This window comes from Bos indicus x Bos taurus, chromosome 1 (genome assembly GCF_003369695.1).
Source record: "Bos indicus x Bos taurus breed Angus x Brahman F1 hybrid chromosome 1, Bos_hybrid_MaternalHap_v2.0, whole genome shotgun sequence".
NCBI classification, from domain to species: Eukaryota; Metazoa; Chordata; class Mammalia; order Artiodactyla; family Bovidae; genus Bos; species Bos indicus x Bos taurus.
Window position 1 is genome coordinate 69728072 of NC_040076.1, and position 18901 is coordinate 69746972.

An 18901-nucleotide genomic window follows, 5' to 3' on the forward strand; every position below is an offset into this window, starting at 1 on the left:
AAATAACGACCCAAGTCCAGGAAACACAGAGTCCCATACAGGATAAACCCAAGGAGGAACACACTGAGATACATATTCATCAAACTGACAAAAATTAAAGACAAAGAGAAAATATGAAAAGCAACAAATAACACTCAAGGGAATCTCAGTATGGTTATCAGCTAATTTTTTCCAGTAGAAGCTTTGCAAGCTAGGATATATTGTACCTCTGCAGGCTCAATATATTAAAGTGATGAGAAGGAAAAACCTATACCCAAGAAAACTCTACCTAGCAAGGCTCTTGTTCAGAGCTTTACAGAAAAACAAAGGCTAAGAGAATTCAGCACCACCCAATCAGCTTTACAATAATTGCTGAAGGAACTTCTCTAGGCAGAAAAGGCCACAACTAGAAACAAAAAAAGATTATGAATGGGAAAGTGAAAGTAAAAGTCGTTCAGTGGTGTCCAATACTTTGCGACCCCATGGACTATACAGTCCATGGATTCTCCAGGCTAGAATACTGGAGTGGGTAGCCGTTCCCTTCTCCAAGAGATCTTCCCAACCCAGGGATCGAACCTAGGTCTCCCACATTGCAGGTGGATTCTTTACCAGCTGAGCCACCAGGGAAGTTATGAATGGGAAAGCTCACCAGTAAACATAAAGCAAAGGCAGGAAATCATCGACAAAATGTGAACCATAATAATACCTTCTCTGAGGATAAAGGACAACTATTTTGATAATCTCCAGTGGTTCTGTTTGAGTGATTTTTTTTTTTAATTCTGTGCTTCAGTATTTTGAAATTCGTATTTTTTAAGGCCCATTCAATGCCTGGGAGTCAATAAATCTTTCCACTTCTAAGACTGTTCAGTACTAGCTGTCTGGTAAAGACGTAAAATAGCTATACACACTGAAAGTTTCATACATAACTGAAGCTAGTGCATTCTGGTATAACCATGTAAGAAAACTTTTTGCAATAATAAAGTCAAATTTTCATTCCCTATGACCCAACAATTCCACTCCTAGATATCTATCAAACATAAATTCATGCATTCACCAATGTTCTAGAAACACTATTTGAAATGGCCCAAAATCGACGTACATACTTTTATATGTTATTCTTTAATACAAACTGTAAAGAAAACTATCCCTACTTTAGAATAATCAGAATAGACATCAAAAGCTAAAACAAGGGGTATTCTTTTGAGGATCCTGTTAGAAAACTTGTCTTCATGTAGTTGGGTGATCTGGACAAGTGCTAAAGAGACCAACAAACCATTAAGGAGTATAATAACTGGCCCATTCCTAGGTGGAATCAGAACAAAGCCATTATTCAGTACTGGTGCCTGAAGATATTGACTTCCGTCATTGTGCTTCTTGAATTATTCTTTATAGATTAGTAGATATATTTTCTTCCTAATCTGTAGCAATATTACCTCTACTGAAGTCTCGGTCCAAATCTGAATCACTTTAAAAGCAGAAACTGGACCAGAAACAACGTACCATTTGTTAGGAGTTCTAGTTTATTAGAGTAGAAAGATCTGTCACTATTTTTAAAATCAGATCATAATTTCCAGAATTCCTTCAAAGATGAAATATATTAAAAAAATAAACATGAAAGAAATCCAACTTCATTTCACAAAAAACAAAGCAGAAAATGAATGAGTTATAATACAAGATTAAACTGATAAGAGCCAGGTATCACTAAAATATTCTTACCGGTGCAGTTTGCCACCATAAAACGGCTTCGTATGAAATGTGATGCTGGCTGAGTACCCAGTTTTTGCACAGTTGACGTTGACTTTGCCACCCAGTTCTACCCAAGGAACAGTTAAAATTGACCGGGCATATGCACAAGGCAGAGAAAACGTATACTCTTCTCCATGCTCCAGTAGACTGAGAATACCTGAATGTGAAAACATGAAGGTAGATAGTATGTTTAAAAAACAAACAAACAAACAAAAAAAACAAACAAAAATAAGATAGCTATGAAAAATCCATATTAGGATTTTCTTCTGCCTGGTAAAGGAACATCATAATTTTGCTTAATTTTCTTTTTGCTTTGGATGAAATTGGATTCATTTACAATTACATTTGACAACAATTCATGGTAACAGTTAATCAAGGTTACTTTCATAATGACCTTATTATCCCTTTGGGTTCATGGAACAAAACTCCCTCTAATGCTCCTAAAAATAAAATAAAACTTCAAGTCAGAATTTAAGTCCATGCTAGACTGTATCATCCTAAGATCTGATCTTTAGCTAGTACTAATAACTTTTAAAGTAGTTTTTAGAACAACTAAATATCTAACATAACATAGAACTTAATCTCAAACAACATGGGGGGAGTTCGTCATTTTATTCTATGCATATTAAGATAGAAAAAAGTTATTTTATGATATAAACTAATGTCATCATAGTAATTTTGCTTGCCAAATTCTGAAATATTTAAGGCAAAGCTACAAGAGTTAGAAATGGCAGTTTTCAAACAATATTCTAATGGGGCTTGTTCCATATTAAATGATAGTATATTAAAAGATGACTTTAAAAAACATATATGAAAGAGAGTTACAGGGAAAAAAGGGAATTACATTAATGAATAATCAATCTATCACAGATGATTAAGAGACATTGAGAAGACTTGAGCTAATTACATTACTAACCTAAGCTCATTACCTAGTTCACCATCAAAATAAACACTGAACTGGATATGTACTGCTAGTTTGAACTCTGAGGATATCTCTCTCTTAATAAATGCTCATGAAGTACTGTGTTCTTAATGTTCACAAAAAGGGCAAAAATTATATTTTCATATAGTCAAATTTTTAGGACAAATAGATTGAATTCTAAAGCAGTCTACTTTACATAAAGCAACAGCAACTATTTTTTGTAGTAGTTTTCACACAGGGCAATAATAAATTGAGCCACATGAAAAGAAACATGGTTTTGTATATATTTATATATAATGGGAGCTGTCAGAGACATATATATATTTGGTTATTCAAGTATTTGATAATAATTTGATTAATTCTAAGTTGGAAAGGAAATCATGTTTCTTTCTAAAAACATTTGGCCTTATAAATTGGATTCAGGATCTTTTATTTCTAGGAATATAGTTAACAAAAGTTAACATTCATTATGGAATTTAAGGTCCAAGAAATATGTAATTATTGAAAAGGAAAATAAGACTAGCTAGGATAACTGAAATTCAAAGAATCCTAAAATCTCATTTATCTAATAATTAAACACATTTTCCTCCTACTTTAAAAGAAAAACAGCTGCTAACAGGAGCAAAATAAATTGTGAGAAGTTCCATTCTCTGATTTAATTTACCTTCTGTTGAAGGTGTCAATGGTAATTTAATTTTAAAAAGACAAATCTATGAATATACAACCAGCACTTAAATAATAATAAAAAAATATCAATACCACCTTCTCATTTAACACATGAGTAAGCTATTAATGCTTTTCCTCATTTCTTGAGGTATTTCCTTTCTTAGAGTGGGAGAAGCCACCAGATACTATCTGTCTCATGAACTGGTAAGAGTAACTGGCCTTGGGGAGAGTGTGCCAAAGAATGAGGGTCTTAATCTGACTATGCCTTAATTTCTATGATTCTGGACACATTCCATCACTACCAGACTTCAGGTTTTTCATCTCTAAAATAAGTAAACTGCTTTGTGAAGAGCCTAAGGTTAATGTGATAGACCTTATAACGGAGTTAGCCAACTCTTTTTTTTTTTTTAATACAATATCTTACTATGTTATAAAAAATTTGATTAGTTTGAAACATTACTTGGAAACTGACTCATAGCACAACAGGTGTTAAAGATGAGGAATGCTTGTAAGGGGAATAAAATATTTTCTTCAGGGCTAAAAAAACACAATCTCAAAATGTTAGGGTCACAGGCTTAACTACACCATGCTTATATTTAAAACAAATTTTCTCATGCATAGGAGTGTTCCTTTGACATTAAAATAGCAGAGTTTTTTTCTTCCATTATATTTTCATTAACTCTGCAATGATTTCTGTGGAGACTTGTCTGTTGTTGTTAATCTGTTTTTTGTATTCTTAGCCAAAAAACACAGAACTTCTTTTAATTGTTAAAAGAAATTAAAAGAAAACAATTCCTTTTAAAAACAATTTCTTTTAATTGTTATAATCATTTGTGCTGGAATAGATTTAAAGTTTGGCAGTATATTTTAAAATATTTTATTAATATTTCCTATGATATATAAAAGATACAGACATAGATTTACCTAGAAAATATTTCTTGAGTGCTATTTATAATAAAAACATGTTTTATGTTTTTAAAGCATTATCAATAACTTGAGAAAATATTCACCGCAAAAAAGGAGGACACAACTACATAGAGAGAATCCTAATTTTATAAAACTGAAAGTATGAACACACACACATAGAAAAAATACAAAATACTAGCTATATTTATTTATCTCTGAATGAAGGAATTAGACATACTTTTTCACCTTGACACTTTTCTAAGTTTACTAAATTTTCTATAATAAAAATAATTTACATTTAAAATCAGGAAAAAAATTGCAAAAGAAATTTTTATTTGTTGATAGATTCACCCTCTCCCCTCTACCAACATTCTAAAACATACTAGGAATTGGGGGAAAAAGTAGTACACATACAGTTCAAATTTACAATTAATATTTATCTAGCTTCCCCCAATTTAAGGCTATAGTTTGATGTGAAAAATTGGAGAATAATTTTTTCTACTTACCTTCCCCAACCATTGTCACGCCTATTGACATGCCTAAGAATTTGCTCTTAGTCCAGACATGTGCATTTACACATATCTTCCTCTCTGCACATTCAGCATAAAATCCTGAGACTGGAGGATGATGGGAAACCTGCTCGGCAACAAATCTGACTGTGTAACAGTCTGAACCCATCTGGTTCAAAGCCTCCTCTGATGGAGGTACATGATTTGTGATGGCCTGGGTAGAAGAGCTGTTAATGACACTGGATGCTACCTCGCTTTTGGGCATCCTCCAGGAACAGTGAAACGTTTCTCCAATGATAGGATTGTATGGTTTCTTAGCAATGGCTCCTTTACGGCCTTCGTGAAATGAAGTAAGGTAGTACTCAACAAAACGAATCATCCTGTCCTCAGCTGTAGCTCCATTAGTGATGGCTATAAATAGGTCTGGATGAGACATAAAGTCTGCATACATTTCCAACAAGGATCGCTTCTCTAAGATAAATGTAGGAAGCACCACCTAAAACAACAATAACAACAACAAATCAACCAAAGAGGGAAGTACAAAAAAACAGTAATAAATACTTTCAGAGAATTGAGATGATAATATACACATGAAACAAGAATGCTTTCTGAAAAAGAAAATTCAGAAAAAATTAAAATATGATAGGAAAAATTAAAATTCAAGAGAATGGTTAGAAGATAAAGGTGAGGACCTTCCTAGTCTGGTCCTCTATTCTCCTATGAGATTTTTGCTTCTTTCAAGTCTGTTTCTTTATTTTGGTCTTTATATTCCTAATTAGAGGTCTTCTCAAAGACCTGATACATCTGTAGAGAATGATTCTTATTTCCCTGAAAATATTTCATTCTAGATGGGTATTAAAAGCAGAGTCACAAAAGACAAGTAATTTGTGTCAGTAAAAAATAAGTGTGTTATACTTTGAGGAAATCAAAATTGAAAAAGACACACGTACTCCAATGTACACTGCAACACTATTTACAAGAGCTAGGACATGGAAGCAACCTAGATGTCTATCAACAGATGAACAGATAAATAAGTTGTGGTACATATATGCAATGGAATATTACTCAGCCATAAAAAGGGATGCATTTGAGTCTGTTCTAATGAGGTAGACGAACCCAGAGCTTATTATACAGAGTGAAGTAAGTCAGAAAGACAAACATGGTATATTAATGCATATACAGGGAATATAGAAAGATGGTGCTGATGAACCTATTCACTGGGCAGCAGTGGATATGCAGACATAAAGAAGAGACTTACGGACATAGAATGGAAGAAGAGGGTGGGACTAATGGAGAGAGTAGCAAGGAAACATATATACTACCATATGTAAAATAGATAAGTCAATGGGAATTTGCTGTAGGTAACAATCTAGAGCAGAGAAGGCAATGGCACCCCACTCCAGTACTCTTGCCTGGAAAATCTCATGGACGGAGGGGCCTGGTGGGCTGCAGTCCATGGGGTCACTAGGAGTCGGACACGACTAAGCAACTTCACTTTATTTTTTCACTCTCCTGCATTGGAGAAGGAAATGGCAACCCACTCCAGCGTTCTTGCCTGGAGAATCCTAGGGACGAGGGAGCCTGGTGGGCTGCAGTCTATGGGGTCGCACAGAGTCGGACATGACTGAAGCGACTTAGCAGCAGCAGCAGCAGCGACAATCTAGAGGGGTGGGATGGGGAGGGAGGTGGGAAGAAGGTTCAAGAGGGAGGGAACATTATGTGTACCTATGATTGATTCATATTAATGTATGGCAGGAACAAGCTCATTGTTATGAATCAATTATTCTTCAATTAAAAATAAATTTAAAAATATAAGCATGCTTAAAAGGAAATAGCCTTTCCAAATGGTTAAGGTCAAACAATCAATTCAGCACTTGAAGAGGGTCAACTAAAAAAAAAAAAAAAACAACCACTTCAAATTCCTAGATTGGATAAAAGTATCATAAGGGGAAAGACATAAGGGAAGAGAATGGTAATTTACATTTAATTTTAACCTCAAGAAGACTAATTCTAAGAAAAGACCTTTTGATACTTAAAGCCAGGTAAATAGTAGGAAGATTAAACATTTTATTTAAAGCAGAATTGGAGAAGCACTGAAATTGGTTCAACTCTGTGACAAAACAATCTGGCAACATTTTTTCAAGAGCCTGAAGATTTCATATCCATTTAGCCTAATAATGATTCTTTGAAGAATCTAGTCTTAGGAAGTAAGAAACCTGAAAATAAAATTAAAACAGTCTATGTTTTTAACTCTGTACTGTGCTTAGTCAGTTCAGCTGTGTCCAGTTCTTTGCAACCCCGTGGACTGTAGCCCACCAGATTCCTCGATCTATGGGGACTGTCCAGGCAAGAATACTGGAATGGGTTTGCAGAAGAGCTATGCCCTTCTCCAGGAGATCTTCCCAGCCCAGGGATCGAACTGAGGTCTCCCGCATTGCAAGCGGATTCTTAACTAGCTGAGCCACAGGGATGCCCCAGAATACTCTGGGTCTAGTTAAGTGATATGATAAAAGGGTACAAAGTAACCCTCTATAAATTAAATGATTGATATTAAGACAATTTCCCACCTAGCCCTCTTCTCCTCCCTGACTCCTACTTGCTTTACCTACCTAAGCAAGAAGTTAGAAGAATTTTCTTCTAGGGGAACTTGACTAACCATAGAGGAAAAATCTAATGATACTAACATCAGGTTCCCCAACAAATTCAGATTACTCAATGTTGAAAAGCACAGGTTCCACTCACATGTTCAAAACTTAAAATCAGGTTTTTAGTTCCTCTATACTTAAACATGAGTGGAAATCCAAGAAACATCAGATCTCTAAGAATACCTCTCCTAAGAAATATAAAGAAAATATACAGCCAAGATTGTACTCACTATTCACTTTCCTCTAAGTAACACTGTTACAGGGTACATATATAGGTGGTAAAACTATAAATGAAAGTAGGGGGATGATTAACACAAAAGACAAGTTAAGTTGTTACATCCAGGAGAAAACAGAGGACTACAGCTGGAAGGGGCACTCAGAGAGCTTCCAAGATCTGGCAATGTTCTGTAACTTAATCAGAGGTGAGTACACAGGTATTTGTTTTACCATTGTTTTCTGAACTGTTTCTATGCACTCTAAGCCATGTACTTCTATATGTACAATACACTTCACAAAGAAAAGATATTAACTGAAAAAAATGGAAACGTTATAAAATTGGATATAAAATATAATTATATAAAGAAAAACTGAAAAGAAATCACAAAAAGTAACATTTGTGTTGTTAGGATGGTAGAATTATAGATTTTTTCCTTTCATTTTTCAAAAACTTTCTTTGAAAAGTTTATACTAAATTCATGACACTATTTTTTTTTTTCATGACACTATTTTTAAAAGAACAAAATAATGGAGGAAATGGCTATTACTTATTCACAATATGCAAGTAAGGACCTTCTTTGTTGCTGTAGTCACAGTACCTAGAACAGTGTCTGGAATATAAGGTGGCCTGACATCACTTCATGGGAAATAGATGGGGAAACAGTGTCAGACTTTATTTTTTTGGGCTCCAAAATCACTGCAGATGGTGACTGCAGCCATGAAAGTAAAAGATGCTTACTCCTTGGAAGGAAAGTTATGACCAACCTAGATAGCATATTGAAAAGCAGAGACATTACTTTGCCAACAAAGGTCTGTCTAGTTAAGGCTATGGATTTTCCAGTGGTCATGTAGGGATGTGACAGTTGGACTGTGAAGAAAGCTGAGCGCCAAAGAATTGATGCTTTTGAACAAGAGGAGAAGACTCTTGAGAGTCCCTTGGACTGCAAGGAGATCCAACCAGTCCATCCTAAAGGAGATTGGTCCTGGGTGTTCATTGGAAGGATTGATGCTAAAGCTGAAACTCCAATACTTTGGCCACCTCATGCGAAAAGTTGACTCACTGGAAAAGACCCTGATGCTGGGAGGGATTGGGGGCAGGAGGAGAAGGGGACGACAGAGGATGAGATGGTTGGATGGCATCACCAACTTGATGGACATGAGTTTGGGTAAACTCCAGGAGTTGGTGATGGACAGGGAGGCCTGGTGTACTGTGATTCATGGGGTTGCAAAGAGTCGGACACGACTGAGCGACTGAACTGAACTGAACTGAATACCTCATAAACCCCAACATTGTTCTTATGACTTACAAACCTACATTTACTAGAAGACAGTAAACACCACAATAACCAAATAAACTCTATACCTACTGCTCATTTTAACCAATTTTAAAGCTAGTGTTTTCTGAACCACTAATACAAAAATATTTCTAGAATAAAAATGATACTCAGTTGAAATACTAAGATTAGATGAAAGATGAATTGTTAGATGGCTTTCTTTATTCCTAAAATATCTGCTTCTTAGTAGGTTATTAACTTAACCAACTTACAAACTTTCTTATAATTACTGTAAATATAAGTAGAGAAATATGTTTTTTGATTTTGAAATACTTCAAAGTGAATGTTAAAAGCAAAATGTTTTTAAGTTACATTTTCAGGTAAGTAATTCACTGGAATCAAACAATCTTTTAATTTATACTTTTGTTACCTCACAGGCATTGAAAACCTCAATTCGAAATATACATCCTGAAGTCAATTTTGAAATTCCAAACTAATGCAAAGTAGCATTAGTAGTGATTCAAAATATATAATTCTACAGTAAGTAATGTCTAACATACATAGGTTTTGAACCTCATTGACTTTCTAAATCAACGTCATGGATTAATTGTTAAAACAAATAAAGGCACACTCATCAGATAAACTGGGAATGGAGAAGATGGGCCTAAAATTAAAAATTATACATCAGTGCTTCTCAAACTTTAATGTATATATACATATTTATTGAAACACAGATTCTGTTTCTCTAACTGTGAGATTGGGGCTGAGATTATACATTTCTAACAAGTTCTCAGGTGATGGTGATGATACTGACTTTCAGATTTTTTTTCTCCTTTCAGTTCTAAGGCATAACTGACAAATAAAATCATAAGTTATTTAAAGTGTACCTTGTAGTGATTTGATATACACATATATAGTTAAAGGGGGCTTCCCTGGTAGCTCAGCTGGTAAAGAATTCACCTGCAATGCAGGAGATCCTGGTTCGATTCCTGGGTCAGGAAGTTCCCCTGGAGAAGGGATAGGCTACCTACTCCAGTATTCTTGGGCTTCCCTGGTGGCTCACATGGTAGGAATCCACCTGCAATGTGGGAGACCTGGGTTCAGTCCCTGGTTAAGAAGATCCCCTGGAGGAGGGCATGGCAACCCACTCTAGTATTCTTGCCTGGTGAATCCCCATGGACAGAGGAGCCTGGAAGGCTACAGTCCATACGGTCACAGAGAGTCGGACACAACTGAGCAACTAAGCACAGCACACAGTAAAAGGACTTCCACCGTCAAATTAATTCATGCCACATTTTTAAAGTAGCAAGCCTTCAGACCAGGGGTGTGCAAACTGTGGCCTTCAGGTCAAATCTGGCCTCCTGTTTGTGTAATAGTTTTGTGTGGAAATACACTCATTCCAATCTAACATATTGGGTTGGCCAAAAGGTTTGTTCTGTAAGGTGTTACGGACTCCCCTGGTGGCTCAGATGGTAAAGCGTCTGTCTACAATGCAGGAGACCCGGGTTCGATCCCTGGGTTGGGAAGATCCGCTGGAGAAGGAAATGGCAATCCACTCCAGTACTATTGCCTGGAAAATCCCATGGACAGAGGAGCCTGGTAGGCTACAGTCCATGGGGTCCCAAAGAGTTGGACACGACTGAGAGACTTCACTTGCTTACTTGCTTGCCTGTAAGGTATTACACGGAAAAACCCAAATGAACCTTTTGGTTAACCCAGTATTATCCTGGCTGCTTTTACAAAGGCTGAGTTGAATACTGCTGATCCTTAAACAATATGGGTTTGAAACGCAGGTCTACTCATACATGGATTTTTTTTCCCAATAAACATACAAAATATACATGTAGAACATCATGTGCAAGACTTGTACTGAGGTGGATAGTCCACCTTTACATAGGCTTAAGGTGAGTAATACATAATATAAAATGAATATGTTAGTTTTATTACTGTTTCATAACTTTGCTTTCAAAGAATTATATTACCATAACTATCATACCTCTCTCATAAGGCAAGAAACTGTGTATTATCACAGGTATGTGGGATTTTTAAAAATTGAACAATGTTTCCTATATTATATCATGAATATGACTGTAATACTGCACGTCACAAAAATCTTATAACAATATTCATTAGTATATAGGCTAGGCTACCATGAAGCCTAGGATACCATAAAACAATCATGTTGCTGCTTCATCATTATCAATGCATAAATTATTATACCTGTAAATAAACATGAATATTTTTCATGTTCTTTTCATTTTTAATGTCTAGTATTAGTAATACATATAAACAAAAGTTGTGCTGAGTATTTTTGTTACTGGTAAGGCTTCCAGTAAATAAATTAGTAGCTAAGTTTTGAAGGATTTCAAAAATTATATGTGGATTTTCAACTGCATGAGGGCCTAGTGTCCCTAACCCCTACACTGTTCAAGAATCAACTACAGCTACCTCAGAGATCTATGCCCACATAGCTAAAAACATCTACTATCTGATACTTTACAGAAAATGTTTGCTGACCTCTGTTACAGATAATACCCAAAATGTACTATCAAACATGAAATAAGAATAAAGCAGCAGGATCAATGACTTTAATAGTTTTATGGGATTAAATCCTTTTCTTTAGATTTTCCAATTCTGTATTCCAATGGACTCTTTTATTTTGCACAAAAACAAGACTATAGGTCTTTAGTTGCCATGTGACTTAATCTGCACAAAAAACCATCACATTTTTAATGAAAATAAGAAATGTTGATCAGGAAAAAAAGAAACCAACTCATAAAGATTAAAAAGCCCTGACAGCATTAACAATTATAGGTATAGTCCTGACCAAATGATCTTCATAGACTGTTTATCCCATTACTTACTCTTGTTAAGTCCATGCCCAGCTTGAGCTGTGATAAGAGATGTAGAATAACACTGCGTTGCTCTTCCACAGCTCCCAGGTCATCCTCCTTGTTGTCACAAGTATCCTCCACCTCATCATCTGCATTTATTTCTTCAGGTTCCTTGATGCAAAATAAAGCAAAAGTCTATTGTTACAAGTGCATATCAATATGCACTAAGAATAAAAGTATAAACATCAGATGATGACATATTGGGCCTAAACGAAACTGAGAGCAGACAAAAATCTTTCAGAAAATACAACTTACATCATTTGGCCATGGAATAGATTTGCTTCAAAGAACGCATTATCACTGACATTGGACATACTGTTGTTTTGTCATATGCATCACACATAAAATACATATGCTTTGTGAAAATAGGATTTTTCAGGAAGAATGAAAAATGTCTCATCTGAAACTTAGGCTTTGAAGGCTTTCTCCACCTGCCTAGGGGCCCTACTACTATCTATAATTCAAGATGTTTTGAGAATTAAATATTTGCCCCATTTTTAAGCTAATACTGTCAAAGTAAAATTTTAAAGTGACTGTACATATCAAGTCTAACTTCTGTAATCTGTATTTAGATATTTACTCATCCTTGGAGTTGTCAGGAAAAAACTGTGGGGATGAAGAGAATTCCAGGTGCAGGTATGGAAACCCTGTAGTTGGTTATGCAGTCTTAAGACTACAAAACATTCTCTGTACAGTTTTTCAATCAATCAATAAAACAACCCCTTGAAAAGCCAAAATTGTTTACCCTCCTCCTCCAAATAACTGCTTAAAAGAAATCTAATTTCATTTCATTTTTTAAATTAGGTTTATTTATTAGTTTTGGCTGTGCTGAGTCTTTGTTGCTGCACATGGGCTTTCTTTCGTTGTGGCAAGAGGAGGTTACCCTCTATTTGTGGTGCACGAGTTTCTCATTTCAGTGACTTCTCCTATTGCAGAGCACAGGCTCAAGAGCACGTGGGCTTCAGCAGTTGTAGTTCGCTGGCTCAGCAGGTGCAGCTCACTGGCTCAGTAGTTGTGGCGCAAAGGCTTATCTGCCCTGTGGCATGTGGAATCTTCCTTGACCAGGGATCAAACTTGTGTTCCCTGTATTGGCAGATGGATTCTTTACCACTGGACCGACCACCAGAGAAGTCAGAGAAATCTAATTTCCTATTTTTATTTAAACAACAAGTAACAGTTTCAAATCCCAAAATTCTAAATAATTTTATTGGATGTCACTTTCCATGTTTATGTGGGGATGGAATACGATCTTTCTCAGGGGTACCTCTTTTCATTACCTTTGTGCAAGAGAGCTTTCATGAGTATATTATCTTTGGTAATGTGTTAAATTTTAAGTTATGAGGGTTTTAAAAAAGAAATGATTCTGTTAATGTCTCTGCTTTTAATTTTCTATTCCCATAAACAAATCCTATCAAATAAGAAGCCCATCTGTTCTCTGTAGCTAGACAAAGAAAACCAATCCTAATCAGGCATAAAATAAAGAACTTAATATTCTTAAAATATTAAAAACAAAATACAAAACTTGGTGATAGAGATGAAAAATAATGAATTTCTGGTCATTCTTTTGCCTTTGTTCTCTTTTTTCTTCTTCCTTTCTATCATCCCTTCTATCAGTAAAATCCTTATTATATCAAATTTTGACAAATCAATTAATAGTCCAGTTCAGAAAGCAAAGAAGAACTAAAGAGCCTCTTGAAAGTGAAAGAGGAGAGTGAAAAAGTTGGCTTAAAACTCAACATTCAGAAAACGAAGATCATGGCATCCAGTCCCATCACTTTATGGCAAATAGATGGGGAAACAATGGAAACAGTGCCAGACTTTATTTTTTGGGCCTCCAAAATCACTGCAGATGGTGACTGCAGCCATGAAATTAGAAGATGCTTGCTCCTTGGAAGAAAAGCTATGACCAACCTAGAGAGCATATTAAAAAGCAGAGACATTACTCTGCCAGCAAAGCTCCGTCTAGTCAAAGTTATAGTTTTTCCAGTGTCACACATGTGGATGTGAGAGTTGGACTATAAAGAAAGCTGAGCACCGAAGAATTGGTGCTTTTGAACTGTGATGTTGGAGAAGACTCTTAAGGGTCCTTTGGACTGCAAGGAGATCAAACCAATCAATCCTAAAGGAAATCAGTCTTGAATGCTCATTGGAAGAACTGATGCTAAAGCGGAAACTCCAATACTTTGGCCACCTGATGTGAAGAACTGACTCACTGAAAAAGACCCTGATGCTGGGAAAGACTGAAGGCAGGAGGAGAAGGGGACGACACAGAATGAGATGGCTGGATGGCATCACCAGCTCGATGGACATGAGTTTGAGTGAGCTTCAGGAGTTGGAGATGGAGAGGGAAGCCTGGTGTGCCACAGTCCATGGGGTCACAAAGAGTCAGACACGACTCAGCAACTGAACTGAACTGAGTCCAATTCATTTCTTCAGAGACCAAATACAACAATTGCTTGTATATACCACAATTATTTGTTTTTACGACCTTAAGGAGAGATTCCCAAAGGCGAATTTCTCAATTTCCCTTTTCCATGGCTAGTAAGTCTGTTAGGAAGTACTTCCTGTAATCTATCCTAAGTCAGTTGCATAATACAGTTTAAGTATATTTGTGAACGTATACTTATTATAAATCAGAGAAAAAAACTGATCATTCCTCTTTCTATATACAATACTAAATATAACAATTTTTCATTTGAGAAATGTCAAGGGGGGAGAAATACAGATCTTGATTAAATAATGTCCTTCAGCTTCTGAAAGGTACTATTACATTTGAGGTCAGAACCTAGGACACAGATTAATAATGCAAATATATCCTTAACATTATTATACACAGTTATACCCAAAGTTTATTGTGTAGTTTAATGAAAATAGTATTAAACTAAAGAGATAAAACAAATTTGACAGAAAAGCTAAAGAACATATTTTTGTTATCTTTATAAAAATAGTCAAACACTTAATAGAAAAAAGAGGAATTACATTCGCGAATAAATACTGATTCTAAAGTATGATATGAATGGAAGATTCTGTAAGCTCTCTTTTCTTTTTGAAATGCCTCTTCTTAGAGATCATGCCTTTCTCAAACAAAAGCTTAAGGTTAAAAAAAAAAAAAGGCATTACCAAAATTCAAACAAACTGCTCAAATGTATAAAATCCCTACAAACTCAGAATGACTAGTAAATACAGTGGCAAAAGCAGTTGAGTTTCTAGGTATTCATAATATCCGGAGATTGCATGGCAAAAGGAAATTCCACAAAACTCATACCAATGCCATTTTTTGTTTTCCTGATTTCTGACTTGGGCACTAAGGAACTGTGGGCTTCATTCTAGCCTCTAGCATTTATCTTCTCTATCACCTGACAGCAACATTTCCACCACTATAATACATGTTTCCAGCTTGCACTGACACTTATATTCCAAAAAAGGCATAGGTGAAATTTTCAAACAATTCAGGTCTATTCTTGTATGCTTGAAAGTGAAAGTCGCTCAGTTGTGTCTGACTCTTTGTGACCCCATGGACTATACTGTCCATGGAATTCTTAAGGCCAGAATACTGGAATGGGTAGCCTTTCCTTTCTCCAGGGGATCTTCCCAACCCAGGGATCAAACCCAGGTCTCCCGCATTGCAGATTCTTTACCAGCTGAGCCACCAGGAAAGCTTGAGTGGAGTCTAAAATCTTTTGTTAACTGAAAAAAAAGAATCTATGCACTTAGAGTTTTTTCTGTTTGCACTGGGTCATACACTAGGCTACTCATTTCAAAAGGTTTAGAAATTCAACAATCCTCTCCCCCACATCCCTGTGCCCTATCTCTACCATATTTCTATCCTGATCTCCAACATGTTTTGTATTCTCATTTAGAAGAATAAAAATGTTGTGGAGTATATGACCTATTGTTTGTAATTTTTCACAAAAAATTATAGTCCTGATCTCTGCAAAGCTTTGGTTTCATCATTTCCAAACTGTTTTTCATGTACATTAACAATCATACATCCTCTTCCCACATAAAATTCAACATGTTTATAAACTATACTAAACCTTTTCTCTTAAAAAGCTTTCTTTCTAATTTTGCTAGGTTTTGTGAATGGGACCCTAATTTTAATCTCAATTTAGGCTCAAAAACTTGGAAGTCATTTGTGATCCAACCCTATATCCAGTCAATCACAAGTTCAACTGATTTTTTATTTGAAATGCATATTACCTGTTCATGTCTTCATTCCTACTTCCACAGACTTCTATCCACACTTCAATTCCAAGTCATATGATACACCAATCTTCTTATACATTTTGCATCCCTCCTCATGCTCATGATCTCAGTATCTGTCACAGTAAGACTAAATTTTTCTGCCTGATTTTACACTGTATTCTGTGTAGCAGTGTTCCAGGAATAATTATTCCACAAAGAATGCAACATGAATGGCCATCTGGATTTGTAAAATCCAACAACCCTGGGGTCATTTTCCATAAACTAGGTGCTCTGCTAAATTTACTTTATCTTAATAACAACTTATAATGTATTATTACCCCTACTTTACAAATGAGAAAGTTAAGCATGGTTAATGAGTTGGCCCACATGTTAGTAAATGACAGGACCCAGGTTCACCAGCATCAGGCAAGCCTTCCCCACAGTAAGTAGGAACTCTAAATGATTTTAAGTCTCTCCAGTGAAAGAACGGTCTTCTATTTTTGTGTCTCCTCTAATTCTTAACATTGGACTTGTCATATACTAATATAACTTAATGAATACTTACTAACTGCTTGACTTCACAAATGAATTAGTTAAGAAACTAAGAAAAAGAGGATTTTTTTTTTTTCTTCTTCCTCAGTCACCCTGCTGCCACTGCCTGCCTCCTTGAGTCAAAACCTTTGCCAGCTTTGGAAGTCCCTGTGTTGTATGTTTCTTTCAAGAAGTAATTTACTAATATATAAATAACCATAAACCACGCCTGACTCTTGACTCAGTAATTTTAGCTGGGAATAACTTAAGAAATAATCTAAATAAAGGGGAGAAAAAAAAATAAAACAGTAGACAAAATGATAGAGCATTATTTATAAGAACAAAAAAAAATAACAACCTAGACATTCAATAGCCTACTTCAACCTTTAAAATTTTTAATTATATAGGCCAGAATAACATATAAAAACACTTATGAGAAGTATCAAGTAAAAAGAGCTTAAAACAAAACTATCTATGTAATTATGATAACCATAAAAATAAAAGATGTAAACTCAAGAGGCAAAAAAACAGTATGATATGTCACAGAGGTAGAACTAAGAATAGAAGAGAGCCTGTTTAGCTTCTGGGAAATGTGCAACGAACATTACTTTACTAAAATATTAAACTCTAAGACTGCATGCTATTTTAAGTAGACTAACACTTTCTTTTTTTTTTAGACTAACACTTTTAAAAATTGGTTTGGTACAGTGCTTACTATCAAAAAAAACCTTAATAGTAAACTTTTAAACTTAATAGCAAACTTTTAAACTTAATAGCAAACACCTACTAAATAATGTTAAATTAAGAAATCTATGAGATAAATATCACGCAAATAATCTTCCATTAGAAAAGCTGTTTTCCAGAAAAAGAAAAACATGCAAATTTTAAATACATTTATATAAAGCAAAAGTAAACTAAAACTAAGAAGGACACATAATTTAACCTGGAAAACACAGTATGTACAAGTTTTACACAATAGAGCCCTTCCAAAGCCAATGCAGTTCAAAGTAGAACAACTCTTAGAGTGAGCTCTCTAGAGTATGCACATCCTGACAATGAAAAGGTGCTTTTCAGTAATTCCTAATTTTTACTCCAAAACTGTATTTTCGTATTACCTTACCCTTGCTAATAGTCCAGATTCTGCAACACACTGCTCTTCTGGGACTGCCACTGGCTTACTTTGCTCAGTTGCAAAGGGCTGGTCAGCTCCATTTTTATAGTGGTTTGATAATGGTATCTTTGGTTCTAACCATTCGATTGTCGTTCCTGATGAAGTAAGAGAAAACTTTCGCTGAAACTTGCTCATAATCTGGAAAGTTCAGCAAATGTGGATTTTATTAAACGATTTTGTTTTGCATCTACAAGGCTAAAAGCAATTCAAAACCTGTTAAGAGACTCTGCAAGACAGTGACTTGTATCTCATTAGCATGAGCATGACGATTGGTTATTTTACAACAGAGCAACCTGCAACTTGTAATCAGATACCATTTAAGTGAATCAACCCTGAATAGGAGTGAACTCACTTCCTGGGAAAATCTGAATCATTAAGTGTATTCTCACCCCAATAGTTGACCTTTCTGCATGAATCTTGACCCTCTAGTGATAAGAAGTATGCAGTTAGACTTGAGGAAATCACAATTACAGGAATAGCCTAGGATTGTGAAACAGTAAAATCTACTTCAATTTGGGGTTGAACCTTATTCTCAGTACCAATTTTCTAACCAATCAAGATAACCCCACAATCTAATTTAAGAATTGCAGATCCATGTCCATTATGGTTTTCTTTCCAATCATATAAAAAGGCTCCATATACTTTTAAACTGAAAGGTTCTTCTACTGAATAAATAATAGCTGACCTAATGAAAGACAGTGGTCACATTTAGAGACTTGTCATCTTCTCAGTTAATGACTCAAATGTCTCTTATTACCCTCAACTAGTTTAACAAAGTGGATTCTATGCCTAATCAATAATGGAAAATGTTCCATTTGATTTCAGAGGCTGATCTAGGTTTCACAGAAGCTTGGTTATACAGTGTTACATTAAGGGATACTCAGACTACTACACCAGAAATTTAAAAGGAGTATGGAATTTACTTAGTCTATAACAAAATCCTAGACTTCAGTAGAGGAATAAATTACAAAGTACCTACCAGGCTTCCAGAGCATCTTGCCTTGGCACTTAGTTCAGATTCACTGAGGGGGATTCACAATTGGGGGAATGCCCTGGATAAGTTCATGGGGCCTGTTTCAAAACTCCAAAGAAATGAAAGCTCTTTGTTTCTACTTTGATATGTTTATTTTTAATATCAGCATCTAGATTCCCCTACTTCTTGAAATAAGATGCACATAAACACTGAATTTAAGAGAGTTGTTTTAAGAGATTATTCACAGATATTTCACAGATGATTCACATAACAAAATTCTTTAG

The 18901-nt window shown here is 35.4% G+C and overlaps 1 protein-coding gene across 1 annotated transcript in view; it reads right to left on the minus strand.

Annotated features, from left to right (window-relative positions):
- OSBPL11 (oxysterol binding protein like 11) overlaps positions 1 to 18901 on the minus strand; it is a 91884-nt gene that overhangs the window by 25051 nt on the left and 47932 nt on the right. The window contains exons 7-10 of the mRNA XM_027536631.1: positions 17594 to 17739; positions 11728 to 11868; positions 4726 to 5224; positions 1696 to 1882 (exon numbers count right to left, since the gene is read on the minus strand). Of these exons, the coding sequence (XP_027392432.1) occupies positions 1696 to 1882; positions 4726 to 5224; positions 11728 to 11868; positions 17594 to 17739 (973 nt within the window). The remainder of the gene's footprint in view (positions 1 to 1695; positions 1883 to 4725; positions 5225 to 11727; positions 11869 to 17593; positions 17740 to 18901) is intronic.